This window comes from Coloeus monedula (assembly GCF_965178545.1).
Source record: "Coloeus monedula genome assembly, chromosome: Z".
Classification (NCBI taxonomy): Eukaryota; Metazoa; Chordata; class Aves; order Passeriformes; family Corvidae; genus Coloeus; species Coloeus monedula.
Genome location: NC_138822.1, coordinates 72,860,028 through 72,877,691, shown reverse-complemented (window position 1 = coordinate 72,877,691; position 17,664 = coordinate 72,860,028). Strand labels below are relative to the sequence as shown.

General features: G+C 35.6%; 1 protein-coding gene across 2 annotated transcripts in view; it reads left to right on the top strand.

Moving 5' to 3' along the window:
* WDR70 (WD repeat domain 70) overlaps nt 1–17,664 on the top strand; it is a 130,840-nt gene that overhangs the window by 30,308 nt on the left and 82,868 nt on the right. For both annotated transcript variants that reach the window (XM_082301191.1, XM_082301190.1), the window contains exons 6-8: nt 6,839–6,898; nt 11,850–11,983; nt 17,120–17,273. In XM_082301191.1, the coding sequence (XP_082157317.1) occupies nt 6,839–6,898; nt 11,850–11,983; nt 17,120–17,273 (348 nt within the window). The remainder of the gene's footprint in view (nt 1–6,838; nt 6,899–11,849; nt 11,984–17,119; nt 17,274–17,664) is intronic.

The following is a 17,664-nucleotide window of genomic DNA, read 5'->3' as shown; positions in this document are numbered from 1 at the left end:
ATTCATCATGCAGTTATAGTTATCTTTGTTTTTCCATGAGTAACAGATATTTTGGGTATTTTGTAGGAATGCCAACCCATATAATTCATACTAGTGTTTGCATGCATCCTCCTGTTTTCCAGAATATTTTCCTTTATCTTCAGACCAGAAATTTAGATAATACAGATACACATGCCTTGATTCATCCAATGTAATCAAGGCACCTATGCTAGGAATTCAGATGCTTTGCACTTTCTGTAATAATTCATGAAGAGGAGAGGTTTCCCAATGATTTTGTTTTTTTGGTACACTGATCCTTCTTCTTGAGTTATTTGCTTAGTTTTGAAGGCTGTATAGGAAGTCTGGAGTAAGTGTTTTCCATATTTAGATGCATCACATTTAGAAACTCAGATTATGGGAATCAGGGCCAAGCTGAGTTTAATAACATGCAAGTTTGAATGAGAATACATCTGTCAATTCTAACACCTAAAAGAGAGGAAATTAAAAGTTGTTGAAATGTCCTTTCAAATCTGTATGCTTCCTTCTGCATGGAAGTTTGTGGGTAGTGCACTCCTGTAAACCTGAAAATATTTATATTTTTGGGTTGCTGTAGAACAGCATCTTGCCCATCTCTCATAATGTGGTTTTTCATACTCTGTCTTTCTCTTGAGTCTTCACTTGCGCAACATAAGTGTATATCTTACACATTTATTTTCAGTTTAATTTACAGAGGAAAAGAGTGAAAAATTGTGTCTTGGAAAACCTGCCCATTTTACAAGTAATATGGTTTTAATCAGTGCATGATTGTGGAACAAAACATGACATCAGTGTGTGTTTGTTTGAAAAACGAGGTTAAAAAAGAACAGAAAAAATAAATGAGAACACTTACTACTGCCTTCACCTTTCACTGCTGTCATGGAAAATTCATCTGGGTGCCTAACAGCTTAAAACATTTATCTAGTTTGAAAAGAGGCATGAGGGATGTTTTCTTCCAGATATGTGAAATACTCCTCGTAACACCCTTTTATCTTTCTGCAAATAGTGTTTCAGGCTTAATATTGAAGAATGGAGCAGGATTCTGTTCTCTCCGTTCATCATCACTAAAATAGTCTCTTAATTTCCTTCACTAGCATATTGAAGTTGAATGTGAGATAGAAAGGAAAAAACTCCTTGTTTGTGGGCCTGAGATTAATTCCAGTACAAGAAGGTTGTGCAAGTGTCCCCCTATGAAGTTTTATGGACTTCTATACTTCTTTACACTGAAAAGAAGCATTTAGGTTGTATTTTAAGTGATGTATGAGAGAGAATACTTGACCTGTAAACCAAACACATTTTGATACAGACAATAGCAAGCAACAACAAACATGAATTGAAGCCTTCTGCTATTCATATAAACACGTGGTTGTGCCTAGATACTGCAGCAGTTGGACCAGATTTCTTTGGTGGTTGAGATGAACAGTGGTTTATCTCCAGAATTCAGTGGTTTTCTGTGGTATTTTATATCTAAACTTTATGGGCTGCCCAGGGAGATTGTGGAGTCTCCTTCTCTGAAGATGTTCAAAACCCTCCTGGGCATACTCCTGTGTCATCTGCTACAGGTGACCCTGCCTTGGCCGGAGGGTTGGACTGGATGATCTCCAGAGGTCCCTTCCAACCCTGACAATTCCATGATTCTGTGAAAAGCTTGTGCTATTGTACCTGTCTGCTTTGGGAATCACTGTGTCAGATATCCCATTCTTTCTGTCGTGGTTGTTGATGAGTTATCTGCCCATATTTTTGTCCTTAAAATGTTTTAAGAGCATTCTCTTTTAGTATATAACATAATTTATAGAATGAACATTTTTATTAGGAGATACTACATTTTTCTTTTTAACTCTTTGCTGTCATCTTGATTACTCTTTCTTACTTGCATTTGTGATTTTGAACTCTTTGCTGGAGAAAACAGAAGAGAGAGAAATTTGTTAGTATCTGGTCACAAGGCACATTTTAGCACTGTCAGTCTGTATGCTGGTGTACAAAATAAAAGCCTTTCAAGAGATTTCAAACTTTCCTGCTCTCCCCACCTTGACCCTCAGCAGTATGGCATTTGCTTTTCTACGCAAAACAGTAATTTTGGATGGAAAAATAATAAGCTTTAAAAGAACTTGAAAGAAAACATGAACATTATGTATTTAAAGAAAAGGCACAAAAATAGAAAGCTTTTTTTTCTTAATTGCTAGAAGGACTAGAATTTGAATGATTGAAACATGGCTTTCTGTAGGGACTCCTTTTTTCCTGGGAGTTGGAATTGCTGCAGTTTCTTAAGCAGATGGAGGTACTTTCATTACCAGTTGTTGCTAGGGTTTGTTGTTCCCCTTCCACTTCCACCAGCCATTCCTGCTGCCCATTTTGGATTCCAGTCATTTCCATCTGTCTTCAAATAAGGCAGTAATCACTGGTGTCAGACCACCTCTGTGATACTTGTTCTGCAAAACCCATAGTTTCACCAGAAATGGAAAAATCTGTGTAAAGTGTAGCTCTTGCCTCCTCATCACTCATGCTCATGAACAGACAGCATCTTCCCTGTGGAATATACCAAAGTAGAGACCCAAAAGAGCAGGGTGTGTTTACACTTGGAGCAGAAGGGGTTTTTTAGCATAGTAGAATCACAGAATTATTGAATGATTTGGATTGAAAGGGACTTTAAAGACCATCTCATTCCAATGCTTCTGTAACTAAATCAGGTTGCTCAGAGCCCCATCCAGCCTGGTCCTAAAAACTTCAGGGATGGGATATCCACGGCTTCTCTGGACAACCTGTGCCAGTGCCTCATCACCCTCACAGTAAAGAATTTCTTCCTGATATCTAACCTAAGCCTCCCTGCCTTTTCAGTTCAAACCCATTCCCCTTTGTCCTAATGCTACATGTCCTTGTGGTCCCTCCAGCTTTTTTTGGGCCCCCTTTAGGTACTGGAAGGTGCTATAATATTTCCCCAGAGCCTTCTCTTCCACTGGCTGAACAACGCTCTCAGCCTGTCCTCACAAGAGAAGTGCTCCAGCTCCCTGATCAATTTAGTGGCTCTCTTAAAGATATTTAAAATTGGTAGTAGCCAAATCAGCTTTAACCTTTTCTCTTGCTCAAGGCAGGCAAAGAGCTCACTTTTTAGTTCAACCAGCTGTAGTTCTGCATTTTTTTCTCCATGCTGTGCAATAGCTCTGCTCTCAAAAATGAGTGTCTTTTCAAGTTTCCAGGAAGCCAGCGTTTCAGCAGAGAGCTGAGAACAAAGGAGTTATCCAGAAAAGGAAAGTAATAGTTTCTTCCAGGGCAGCATACAGTCTTTAAATCCTCAAAGAAGGCATGATCCTTTATAAGGGCAATTGCAAACACAGAGGGGAAAAAAGTGGTTTTTCTCTGTAAATTGTAGTATTTTGGCTACCCAGAGAAGTTCCTATTTCAAGGTCTGTTGTGTGGAAGAATACCTATAGCTTGCAAGTCTCTCTCATGCAATATAATTTCCATTTAGTGATATACAGACCTCTGCAAATGGAACAGTAGAGGTTATTTTAGGCCTAAAGGCATCATTTTCCCCTTCTCTGGTTGGGCCATGAAAAAGTGAGTAATTTTGGTTTATTTGATTTTTTTTGGTTTTGTCTTTGATTTTTTTGAAGACAATCTGGAGAGACTAATCTAGTTTCAGCCTCTGGTTGCTAGTGGCCTATTTTCTGAGTATTGTTTGAGAATAAGGGACCTCCCAAAAAGAACAAGGAAAAAAAATCCACAGGATTTACTGACAGTGGTGCAGTAAATAGAGGATTGTTGTTAGGCACAGGAGTTTAGCGCTCAGCTAGGGCTGGAATTCCCTGAAGAAATTGTAACTCCATACTGCAGAGTAACTCCATCACTGCAGATGTGATCCTGATTTGCAATGTCCCTTTGCAGAAATTGCTTTTAAACGAAGAGTTTTCATTTGGAGAAGAACTCTGAACTCACAGAATACTCTTGTTTCACAGATTTAATATATATTGATCTTATGTCAGCCAGGGAATCGAGAATTTTTGTAAAAATATTAGGAGATATGTCAACACCATAAATGTTTCCCTCTGTTTCTGCTGAACGGGAAATTTAAAATACTGTCTTTTCCTCATGTGCTTTAAAAGAAAATAATAACAGCAACAACAACAACAAACCAAACCAGAAATCCTCTAAAGATTTTATCTCCTCTAGTTTTAATTACAATACAAATTTTGCAGAACAATGTTAGTGAAATTATGGAATCAGTTTGTGTAAATTTAGCATCTGAAATCCAAGCAAAAGCTTAAGTCCTGGAAGTGCAGGTACACTTCAGGCAAACTCTACCTTTTCATTTTTTTCAGACTTACAGTCTGAAACAGTTCCAGTTTGCGTGATATCCAGATGTTCAAATCAGCATAAATATACTAACTATATTCCCCTTTCAGACTGTGAAAAAAATTATTTTATGGCATTCTTTATTCTTTGGAGTGTAATGACTGGAAAAGTGGTAGTTGCATCTGATTATCTTGGGTGTTTATAGGCATGTGCTGTAGCACGTTAGCGATACAGCATTCTGAGTTATTTAGGAAGTTCATGGTTAACTCAAATAGAATAAGCCACCTTGGTTTTTTGTAAATGTTTAGCTAATTTGAAGATGTTATGCCAAGATATGTTCCTGGATGTTGTTACCTTAATTTCTTGTTTTGAATAGTCTAAACAGTTACTTTAACTGTCAGGCATCCCTTGGACACTGCAGAGCTTAGCACCAGTAGCAGTCGCCAAATGTCTAACTTTCAGGCTCAGGATGTTTGATTTATCAGGTGGCAGAATATATTCCTATCTGTTCTTCTTTCCTAAACTAAGTAGCCAGAATACTGTTCAGCGTGAGTGTGGTGTAAAGCAAAAATGTTTTCATGTTAGTGCTCCTCTCTTCTCATGAAAATGGGAATTTAATCATTGTCACCTAGGAGCTAGCAATTAAAATAAATTACATTTGTTCTAGTTAATTTTGTTTATTAGTAAATTCATCTTTTTTTCTTTGAATTATTGAAAGAGCTCTTAAAGTAGTTAAGATACCCTTTGAAACTTAAATTCAGTGCTGACACAATATAGACTTACAGTACCTACCTTTGTGGTAAGGTACGTGAAATGAAGAATTCTATAATATTCCAAAGCAGAAGAGTGACCCTGCAGTCATTAAGACAAGAATGCAAGAGATGGTTTCTGTGAAAGCCTCTGATTCACAAAAATAGTACATCTTTTGTTGTGGGTGACGGCTGTTGTGGGTGAATCTTGGAAACTGTTTGCTTTTCACTGTTTGGTTTTTATGGAATGTGCTTGGATAGCAAGTGGCTATTGAGCAGATTTTTGCATCCCAAGAATAGCGAATACCAGTTTATAGTGTAGGAAATGATGGAGCATTGAAAACTTAATTTGTATTATAATTATATCTTTGTCTGTGTGCTTTATAGTGTCAGTTGAACAATAAACTCATTTTCATAATCACAGCTTCTCTTGGGAATTTTGAGTTACAGCTGCTTCTCAGCTTCTAAACCACTGAGTCTGTGGAAATGTCACTTAATGCTGTGTGGGCTATACCTTTTAGGATGTCATGTGTAGCTATTGGAAAACCTTTACTGTTACCTTGTGGTGGGCTGACCCTGGCTGGATGCCAGGTGTCCACTGGGCTGTTTTATCACTGCCATCCTCAGCAGGATGGAGCAGGAGAAGACAGGAAGATGGAAAACAATCACATGGATCAAAATAAAGGCAGCGTAATGAAGTAAAAGTGCGGGCCACATGTGGAAACAAGGGATTTATTCTTAAGGGAAACAAGAAGATTTATTCTCTACTTCCCATCAGCAGGGGATGTCTTGGCACTTCCCAGTAAGGCTTCAGTGAGCAAAGTGGTTGCTCTGGAAGACAACTAATGAATGCACGTGCACAGCATGCCCTCCTTCCTTAAAGACCATCTCCTTTCAAGCCCTCTGCCATGGACAGAGACACCTTCCGCTAGACCAAGTTTCTCAGAGCATCATTCAAACATGGCCTTGAACATTTCCAGGGATGACGCATCCACAGCTTCTCTGGGCAACCTGTTCCAGTGCCTCACCACCCTCAAAGTAAAGAACTTCTTCCTAATACCTAACCTAAATATATTTCCTTTTAATTGAAGTAAAGTTAGAAGAAGGGTAGGTGTGGCTAAACCAAAGATAATGAGAGTTTCAGTTTTATCAGACAAATAGAAGATGGAAATGATAAAGAAGATAAAACAAATACGAAGGAAATCAGCCTGATGCTATAGAGACTTTTCTGTGAAGCATGAAAAATAATGAAGGGATTGGCAGAGATGGATAAGGAAAGAGATTTAATGTGTAGTATAAAGTGTGCCTAAAATTATTTTAAAATCATACTTTGGCAACAGAAAATTATAACAAAGATGTCAGACATCAAGGGATTGTGTCTGTTTTAGGAAACTGGAGTGATGCCAGATAAATAAGCATTTTGAGAATAATGATTCATATGACCTTTGTAGAAAGTTGCTCAAAAGTACTTGAGTACTTCCATTACATTTCTTTCTGTGTGAATTAATATCTTCCAAAGAAGAAAAAAAAAAAGAAAGTATTTTCCTGTTTTTGTCTTAAGATGGTGTCATATTTTTAAAACAATTATTCATCATATTTTTTGGGAGTATATCCATGAAAATAAAAATGTGAAATCAGTCTCTGGTTTATGATTTTCCCATTTCTCCTCCCCATGTTACAACTGATGTGATGGAAACTTTTCTTACTTTTACATATATATTGCATTAGTGGGTTTTTTTGGTGATAGCACTGTTTTCATAGAGGTGAATTTTCTTCTTTTCCAGAACCCTGTCAAGAAAATTCCAGATTCTCATGAAATTACACTCCAACATGGAACAAAGACAGTAAGTGATAACGTTTTCAACCCTTCAAGCTCTTCTAGAACTGTCAGTCTGTGAAATAAGTTAACAAATACTTACCAGCTAAAGTTGAAGAACTGAATTTTTTCCTTGATCTGTTGTTTTAGTCGGTCTCTTTTCTTAGTGCTATTGAAAGTGTGTTTCAGGACCACCTCTTCAATTTCTCATAAAAACCTAAATATAGCTCTGTATGACTCAACTGTTGTCTCATTTTCATCAAGTCTTCTCTCTGTAATTGTTAGAGTTCCTCTTGTAGGCTACACCTTCCTAATATGTAGACGTAGGTCTAATCTAGACCTTTCTTTGGTCATTGGTTTAAAGGAGAATATTATTTCCAACAACTTCTTTGCTGCTGAGTACTTCATTCTACTTCAGTCTTTTTAGTGCCTTTTATACACCTTTCTCAATTTCTTGAGATCTTGTTCTTTCTTGTTTTTGACTCCGTCTTTTCTAGATTTTATCTCCATTACTGTTCCTTTGCTTTCTTTTAAAGAACCACAATCCAACTTGGAAGTATCATTTTTTTTCCTCTGTGTTGCTATCTTTGTATAATCACATCTTCCAACACAAATTCAATTGCTTTTATATGCTGACTGGTCGAAGACTTGTAAGAGATGCATTGCATTACACTAAACAAAACAGAGTGAATTTTTCTACACACAGTGCATGCAACTGCTTTGCGTATTAATTTTTATGAATACTAGGTTTTGCAGAGTAGTGTACTAGCGCAAATAGTTTCCTGTTTTACATGTGACAGTAACTGCTTCTGCAGTATGTTTCCTTCTGAATACATGTCCTAACAAACTTCGTTAGGTGAAATTTTTGATTTATTTTTCTTTATATTAAACCAGTAAATCTTTTCATGGCTTCTTAAAGAATAAGCTCATGTTATTTCTAACTAAAAGGCCTTGTAAAGTGGAAGTTACAGTTTTGGAAGACTTCTGAGATATTTTGACTGCAGGAGAATGCAGCTGTCATCACCTAGAACAGAGGTGAATTGTAATGTGGGATATATATGGCACAGTTGGATTAGACTGGATGCAGTAAATGAAACATATAATTGAAAAAAAAGATCTCTTCTGTAGAAGGGCTATCTTTTTGGGGTTTTTTTGTTTGTTTTAGAACAGTGAAACCACTTACCCGTGACCTTAGATACATGAGGATGGGAGTAACTTCATATCTTGATTTTGGTGTTCTGCCCCAATGTTTTTAAATACAGTCTTCTCATTATGTTCATACAGTGTACTGTATTTCAGCTAAACTTATATATCCCATCTGTACCTCTTCAATCTAGTGAATGTGGATTTGATGATGACTCTATTCCTGTGCAGCTGAGAAATTTCAGAAAAGATTTCCCAAGCTAGAGAGTCTTTCCAGAAACCTGATTAATTTCCCAGTTGTCTTTCTTTTACAGTGTAATAGGAATTACTGTTCCCATTGAAACTCCATATATATTTTTTATTTCTCATGGTACTTTTGATATATAGGTGGGTATGAGAAAGAATATGTAATCTGTGCTTTCTAATATCTCATATCACAATGGCTTCCTCATACAGAAGTTATTGAATAGAACACTTGAGTGTTTTGATTAATGAGGAGGTGTCTAGTTTTTCTGCATGTCAGAAATCATGAATGAAATGGTTAGGGTTCAAAATTTCCATTTAAGTTGTAAAGGGGGCATATTCTTTTTGGAAACACATGAGAGATTACATGTTTGAAAAGATTTCCGCAAGTGAATGCCTCTGAATTATAGGAGGACATTTAGATTAAGGAGGAGTCAGTTCCCTGGTGAATAGGACCATCATTTGTTGGTTTTCTTCAAAGTACTATTTTCAGACAGTTGGCTATACTAGGGCATTGTATATTTGAAATACTGTGAGGTACCTTAATTACAGAATCACTGAATATGCTGAGTTGAAAAGGGACTGACAGAGATCAGGTCCACCTCCTGGGCCTGCAAAGCACCATCCCCAAGAGTCACACCATGTGCCCAAGAGCATTGTCTAAACACTTCTTGAGCTCTGTCAGTCTTGGTGCTGTGACCACTTCCCTGGGGAGCCCGTTCCAGTGCCCAACCAGCCTCTGGGTGAAGAGTCTTCCTAATACATTTTATCCAGAAGGACTCCATGAGAGAGAGTGTCAAAAGCTTTACTTAGATCCACAAAGATGATGTCAACCGGGACCTCTCCAGATTCCCAAGACTGCTTGAAAATCATCAGGACAGACTTTGGAGTAACATCAGCCAGCTCTTTGAGGATTCTCAGATGAATCTCATCAGGCTCCATGGATTTGTAGGGATCCACCTGGAGCAGCAGATCCCGCACAATTTCAGTATTGGCTGGAAGTTGATCATTCTCATAGTCATGGTCTGAGACCCCCTTGGTCCATCAGAAGACAGAGGCAAAGAAAGCTTTAAACACCTCTGCCTTGTCTCTGTCCTCTTTGTGAGGTGCCCATCCCAGTCCTGTAATAGGCTTTTATTATTTCTACACTGCATTTAACCATTAATATATTTGAAAAAAAATCGTGTTTTCCCCCTGGTTCTGGGCAGCTTCAACTCCAGCTGAGCTTTGGTACAGATTTTCTCCCTGCAGTACCAAGCAGCATCTCTGTGTTCTTCCCATGTCACCTGACCTTGCTTCCACAGGGCATACGCCTTTCTTTTTTGCCTTATTTCCAAGAGAACATCCCTGTTCAGCCAAGCCAGCCTTCTGCCTCACCTGCTTGATTTCCAGCATTTGGGAATCACCTGTTCCTACCTTAGGTGATGCTTTAAAAGTGACCAGCAGAGAGCTGGTCAGGAGCAGCAGGAACCTAAAGGAGAAAATGACTAGAAATGAGCCCTTGATAAAATAAGGAATAGTTAAGTGAACTTCATCTACATGAAACTGGAAAAAGAAAACTCAAAAGATGCCCATACTATTTCATGTAAGGAAATCTAAATTCTAGGAAAGCAAACTGTCCATCTTAAAGAATAAATTTCATTCATACATGCTGTTTTTATTGGGACAATTGTTTTCTGTAGTTTAGTTTTTCATTGAACTTGTTTCCATGTTTTAAAATGTTTTCTGTGGGAACTATTCAACAGTTTACATAAGTTTTAGAAGTCTCCGTAACACAGTGTATATAGATGTATACTAAAGATTTGAAAAAAAAATACAGTAGTAAGCTAATATATCTTTGAGACAAGGTTTTTTTGGTGGTATTTCTATGTCCCTGCATTAAATCATAGTTCCAGTCAGTACTTTTCATGTATACATGTAAAGAAGATATGTATAGGTAAGCATCTTCTGTGTAAAATTATTATCATTTTTGTACATCCATATCTAGAATTTTAAATGCACTTTTAGACATCTGAAAGTAATTCCTCTGAATTCTTTTTTTTCCTGAAGACATTCGGTGTTGCTAACCTGTAGTCATGACACTATTCTCAGGCATTACCCTCCAGTCAGAAATGAAGGCTTTTCTTTTATTCTGTATAAGTTTGAATGTTCTTTTTCAAGTATAATATTATTCTTTTTCCTTCAGGATTTTCTGGTTTATCTCTTGAAATGCTTTTCCTGGCATTTTATAGAACATTATTATTATTATCATCATCATTATCATTACTACTACTACTACTACTTTATTGTGTTGGAGACTTACTGAAAGGGTTCTTCAACCTGATGCTTATCTGTCTTAAAAATGTGGGATGACCCATGTTTTTGTGCAATGGTTAAAAGTAATTTGCTGTTTATAGTCTGGGTTTTACCCATGGGTTCTATTAAAACCTAAGCATTCCATTCCATATGAGTTTTATCTTTTTCTGAAATTTTCAGGTTAGGTGTAATTTTTAGTAATTCTAAAAATACTCTTGTTTTATATTTTTTGATACTACTTTTCAACACTCTCCCATGTAGATGACTTAATTTTTGAAAATTAATCTCTTGGTATCTAAATTAATTTAGCACACTGTCCAACTAGTCTTTTGCTAATGTTTGAAATCATAGTAGTAGATACAATATTTTCACAAATGAGAAAGGAAAATAAATAATTTTGAAGGTAAATGATTTTATGTAATTATTTTATATAATTTCCAGTGAAATACTTCTGTTATCTTATTTCTCCATGTGATGATTTGAACACTACTATTTATTTTAGTATATGAAATACTGTTTATTGTACTATAGAACATTACTGTTCTTTGAATAGAGAATTAAAATAGATTTTCAGTAAAATTCCCATTTTACTTGACCTATGATTTGAGAATAACAGATAAGAGTAATAAGCATTAGGATTCTTTCCTCAAAATTCTGAATAGCTCTGAGCAGCTGGTTTTGTATACAAAAGAAATGGGTTTTGAGAAGTTATTTTGACCTATTTTATTACAACGGTATCTTTTTAAAATCTGTGATTTAAAAAAAATTCAATACCCTATTTTATTCTTCTATTTTTTTCAGAAGAGAAATTTAACTAAGCAATGTGTATGTGCACATGAGCTGTCTTGAGTAAACTTAGAATCTTAAACTAGTGGATATTAAACTATTTTGTTATTTTGCTAGAAATATTGTTTGTACTTTTGATAGAAGTCTAAAGTACAATTTTCTTCATAGAAACAGAACTTAGCCAAATCTTGCAATGAGATGATTAGGAGATAAACACTGTAAACTATTTTTTCCCAGCTATCTTCAGTGGTTTATTCAGACTATGTAATTTTTACCTCCATTCTTCCTAATCCTTCAGAAGTACTCAGACTTTATTCAAGGTAGTGAAATTTCAAAATGAAAATATAGCTAAGATATTTTAGTAAGAAACCAGGGCAGTGTGTTGTTTGAAGCTTGGGTTTGCTCTTTTTTTCACTTTAGTAGCATTTTATGTTTTGGTGACACCCTGAAGAATTGTAGAAAAAAAATAAAAAGCTTGTATGAATATGATTATGTATTTTTTTTCTGTACAGGTTTCTGCTTTGGGGTTGGATCCTTCAGGTGCTCGTTTGATAACTGGTGGATATGACTATGATGTAAAATTTTGGGATTTTGCTGGAATGGATGCCTCTCTCCAAGCTTTTCGGTCCCTCCAGCCTTGTGAATGGTAGGCATGAAGACTGCAGTTTGCACTTAATGTTCCATGTTAAGCTCCTGGTAGAATGCACAAAAGCCTTGTAAGACAGCTTGTTTAAAAGGCTCTTGAATACCAAAGAATGTGAACCTAAGAACTTGTTTGCTTATTTCTTTTCCTGCTTTTTACAGTGACTTGCATATTTTCCACTTTTAGAAAGCTACAGGTGAGTGTGCAGATGCAATTATTAATAGCACATCAGAAAATGACCAAAGACAAGTTGACATTCGTAGTTGTAAATGACAGAAATCACTTTCTATATGTATTCTGCTTATGTAAAATTAATTAAGAGGAGAAGCAAGTTAAAACAATTGACCCCTTTGTGGAGAGTTGCTGCCAGGATTTCTGAAGGGAAGGGTGAGTTATTTAATTTTTGTGAGGTCCTCTGTTTCAGGAAGCACTGGTCCTTTGCATTGCAGTGATCACTGAATAGCAACATAGTGTGAAATATTGTCTCTCTCAAAGAAAATATATTTCTTTACATTTATTCCTATATTTCTATATATGCAAATTGAAAAGAAAATGCAGGAAGCATTTTTAGGGATTTATTTCCATACTATCCATATTATTCACTGGTAATTTAGAAAGTAAGTGAAGTGAGTTCATTTAGTTATTCCAGAGATCGGCAATACAGAACTTCTTCAATGGTAGTACGCACTGAACTTTCCAAAAAATATATTACATAAAATAAACCAAAACAAAACCCAGTGGTTTTTATCAAGGTACTTTCTGATGTCTAACTTATATGGCGCAATTTATAAGGTACTTCAGTATGCTTAAAAAAAGGATTGAACTTTATTATACATAGAGTAAGTAGTATTTAGAATGTCTAATTTTAAACATTACTATCTTAAAAAGCTACAGATGAGTTTTGGTCAGTTTGGAAGGCTAGAATGCATATAACTGACTATAGATATGCCAAAAATCTAGATAATGAAAGATGAGAAAAAGTTAGGGCTGTTATCCTGAAGAGGGGCAAAATAGAAAGGGATTCTTATTGCTGTTCTGAAGTGTGAAAAAAATCAGAAAAGTAAAAAGTGTGCTTTAATGCATTATGCAATTCCAATCTCTTTGACAGACCTTGACTTCTTATAATAAACTGACAAATGGCACATTTACTTTGAAAACATAGTTAAGTACACCTGCCACTTAGGAATAAATAAATTTAAGTTTTCAAATGTAAAGTGACATTCAGAGTTTTCTGGTATGAGTTTCATTTACATGATTAGTTAGCAGGATATAAATGGTACTGTCCTTCCTCTGTCATAACTGAGCAGAAAGAGCTGACAGTCTTTACTCCCACAGTAGAAAATTATTTTAATGAAGCATTTTCAAGTTTAACAGAAGAGTGCGTTCAAATTTAGTCGTACTTGCTAATAATGGTATAAAACATAAATGTTGTATAAAAACCACAAGCAGAATGTATGCTAATGTTCTATTTCAGGGATAGCTTGCAGATAAATTGGTAAGCTCATTTTGGCAAAAAACTAATGATAAAATATGAACTTACAATATTTGTTATTCCTGACACTGTTCATTTAGTGTTACAAGGATCTCACAAGTATTTTCATATAAATGTTCTTTGTGAGATTCTTGTAGTTTGAGTACGTTGATGTATAAATAAAGTACTTAAAATATAAACATGAAATAATATTAAAAATAGACTTGACTGGTGTGAAGTTTGGAAATTACACTTATGTTGCAAGTGTCATGAACTAATTTTAAGGGTTTAAAAAAATTATTGTTCAAATACAACTTCTGTATCTTTTTCTAAACATAAAACTGGAACCGTATCTCTGTCTGGTAAAAAGATTCAGCTTCAAGTTCTTTCATGCTGACATTGAGACAAGCTGGTGAACACTATGTGGAATTTTATACAACTTGTGTCCAGGTGTATATATGTTCTTATATTACTTTTTTTGCTATGAAGTTTATTGCAAGGGCTATTAGCATTCACAGACTTGAATTTCAAAGAATTCTGAGGAGTTCTGGTATGGAAACATTAGGTGTTAGCAGAAATCCAGATCTGGAGGTATAAATTTAAGTTCATTTTAGAAATGAAGGAGCCTGAGATCAATTCTATATTGTCAAGACTCCATTTTGTGGCATAATATCAGGTTACTCTGTTAATTTCTCCTTGGATTTGTGATGTAAAGTTAAAAAAAACCCCAGCCTGACAAAAAGCTAGTACTTTCAAGCCATATCTTGGTGTTAAAGCCAAAAGCAAGTGTAAGGCAAAGCTGTTATGTGTGTAGAAAATACTTGTTTGTCATGATTCTACTCATGTATATAGCTCTGTTCTGCAGGTCCTGGTACAATGTGCTGTGCACATTTGGCAGCTTTAAACCAAAATGACTTGGATTAATGCTATGTATGTAATGAGTATTTTGGACCAAACCACTACATGCTATTAAAAGGAACTGTTTTTGCAAGTTTCCCAAGACTTGCTCTAACATTAATAAGAACTAAAAATATTTTCTTAAGGAATTGCCTCTGCAGAGCCTCACTCTTGGTCATGTTCCAATAAACGTCAGAAAAGTGGTAACTTCTGGGACTTTGCAAATATTCTACTTACAGAAGCAATTTCTAAACATGATTTTGAAAGTCATATTGCATGGTCAAGAAGGTGTGGGTTTGGGGTTTTTTTTCTTTAGGTAAAGGTTTTGGAAATCTTGTCTCTCAAACGCATTTTTTTACATGACTGATTTGATCAATTATTGGTTATGTTCCATTGTGCTAGATGCTGTAAAACCAGTTGCTTTTCATTACTGGGAGAAATTTTAAGAGGAAAGCAAAGTTTGTTCAGACATGCTGGTACAGAACTGCTAAGAAGCAATGAGACGACATTGTTTGAATTATGAACAGTGCCATGTTAATGGTATTAATGTCTGTAGTTTTATTTCTAGTATTTCAGTGTCTGAAAACAGGGTTTTTTTCAGAAGACTCTGTGGGCCTTTATGTTTGTGGATTCTTTCAGAAATCAGATTTTACTTCTGAGCTGTTTGTTCTTAACTAGTGGTCAGACCCTTTTCATGCATGAGACATGCATCAAATGAAAATAATATTTTAGTCTAGTTTTTAAATATTCTTTGTTCTTACTTTTCAACAGTGATAAGTGCAAAATATGAACCTGTGCTTTGGAGATGCTGGCTATTTTCTTTTGCCAGTTTCAGCATTAGACTATGAGAAATAGAACCTAAGGAGTACTTCATTCTGTATATGGTACTCAGGTGGGGCTCAGGAATATTTTGAGCTTTGTATCAATCATGTGATTGGGCAAGAGCACTTGGAAGTATGACTGAGAAAAAATTTTTAAATCCTAAGATGTATTTGTTCTGCAAAAGCTGAATCTGATGTATTGTTTAGTCTAGGTTTATCAGCTGTCTGTCTGCAGAGAATATTCTAGACTTTAGATATTAGTTCTCTTGTGGGTTTCCTTTAATTTCTTTCAGTGTTTCCTCTGAGCTTAGTGTAGCTGGCCATCTTCTCTTCTGAGAAGGTATTAGTTTTTGCTCTTGAGGATCAGGATGTTTTTTGCGACATTGCCTGCAATCTATTTCAGAAATTCCCATATTTGAGTGTCTCCTTTCTATTAAAAATCATTTTATCATACTCAGTCCAATTTGGCTGCCAGTTGGTATTACATAATAGGGTGCTTGAAGCAATTTTTGGCTTTTGAATTATAATATCAGTTTTGCCAAACATTTTTTGGATAAGAAATTTATGCTTAGTTTACATTACTATGATCTATACAGAACTTTTAAAATAAGTATTATGATATTTTAAGTGTTTCATATAGTAACTCATGATTTGAGGACAGATTTAACAGGTAATAGCTACTGCTGAGACAATTATATGAAGTCACTACTGTATAAGAACTGAAATGCTAAAATATTAAGTTACAAGTTGCATAGTTGGTTTTGTTGGTCATCTGAGTGTTAACTTTACTGATGGGAAATAGTGTTAAAAAGTAGTTTCCTGAAAGGTACTAGGATTTGAATGTACATAGTCATGTTCTGAAGCTAAAGGAAGATATTTCTTCAAGGACACTGTGGATGTCATGGGAATCCAAATCTAGCTAGCAAATGTGTTCTGGTCCTGTATTTGAGAGTAATCTAGATGCAGAGCTGAAGTATTAATATAAAGTAATGTTACTGTGCACACTCTGTTAATGTGCCAGGATATAAATTCCGGCCGGTGTGAAGTGGATAGACTGCTTTGCATTTTTTGGTATCCTTGTAATGGAGTATAGGGGATCAAAGGGATATCTCCTTCAGATGCAGCAAGAGCCATGAAACTTGTTAATAAAGCAAGATGCTGAGAGAATATGCTGAAGGTGGAAATGGGCTTCTCATTTGTCAGTCAGCTTTCCACTTACAGTTCATTTTTGTCATCTCGCTGTTACTCCATGGTTTCTGCCCCAGGTTTTTGCAATCAATGGAACAAATGTGTGAGGACACTTACAACAAATGAACAGTCACCAAAGATAAGTAGACTAGACAGATTGGTATCTACTGTCATGTTTCCAGGGCTGATGGTATATTTAACTTTATCTTAGATTTAGATGAAATTAAAGCCCGGACCATAGAAAAAGTTGCAAGAATGCTGACCTATGACTAATATCCTGGTGTGCAAGGTACAATGAAGTTTTATGTATGACTACAACATCCTTTTGTAGTAATTTACAGATTACTGTCATTCCACATTTTACTTTTGGGAAGATGAAAAAGAATTTTCAGCTCTGGATAGTTAAATCTGACACATACTATTTTTCCACTGGAGTTATAATAGCATTCTTAAAGAAATATGTTTGCCAGAAATGACGTTTTATGTGTTTGATGAGCTGCATGTGGTTGAAAGAAACAGGACACATGCATATGCATACACACAGTGGAATAAAAAACTTTATTCCATTAGTAAAATATCTTCTGCCTCTCATTTCTTTGATATAGGAGTGTACATGGGTCTATTTCTGCAATATGACCATTGACATTGATATGCACCATTGACACTTTTGTTTTAGTGTAGGTTTATAGGACCGTTAATAGAAATGTTTTATTTCTCCTTTTTTTTTTTTTTTTTTTTCTTCTTTCTTTCTTTTCTTTATAGTCACCAAATCAAATCTTTACAGTATAGCAGCACGGGAGATGTCATTCTCGTTGTCTCTGGTAACTCTCAGGCAAAAGTCCTTGACAGAGATGGCTTCCCAGTAATGGAATGCATAAAGGGAGACCAGTACATTGTGGATATGACAAACACAAAGGTAAAGTCGGGCTGGAGGTTTCAAGGCAGGGGGCTGGAGGTGGTTGGTTGTCTACTTGCAAGCTGTGAGTGTGAGACTAATAAGCGACAATGTGTATATTATTAATGGTAGTTAAAAATGCAAATACAGAAGGGTTCATTCATAGTTTTGAAGTACTTTAACCACAGTTGGTTGTGTTTTGACGACTTTGCCCTTGTCTTTCCACAAATTTTGATACAATGGTTCTATTTACCTAGATGATTTACATTCAAGTCAGTTTTTTTGAATAGCTTAAGCCTAAAAAGTAATAATAAAATCTAAAGCTCAAACTGATGATAAAGTTGATTTACTTATTGCTTGTAAAGTATATTGCCAAATAACTAGGCTAAATGCTGTTTTGCTTAAAGCTGTT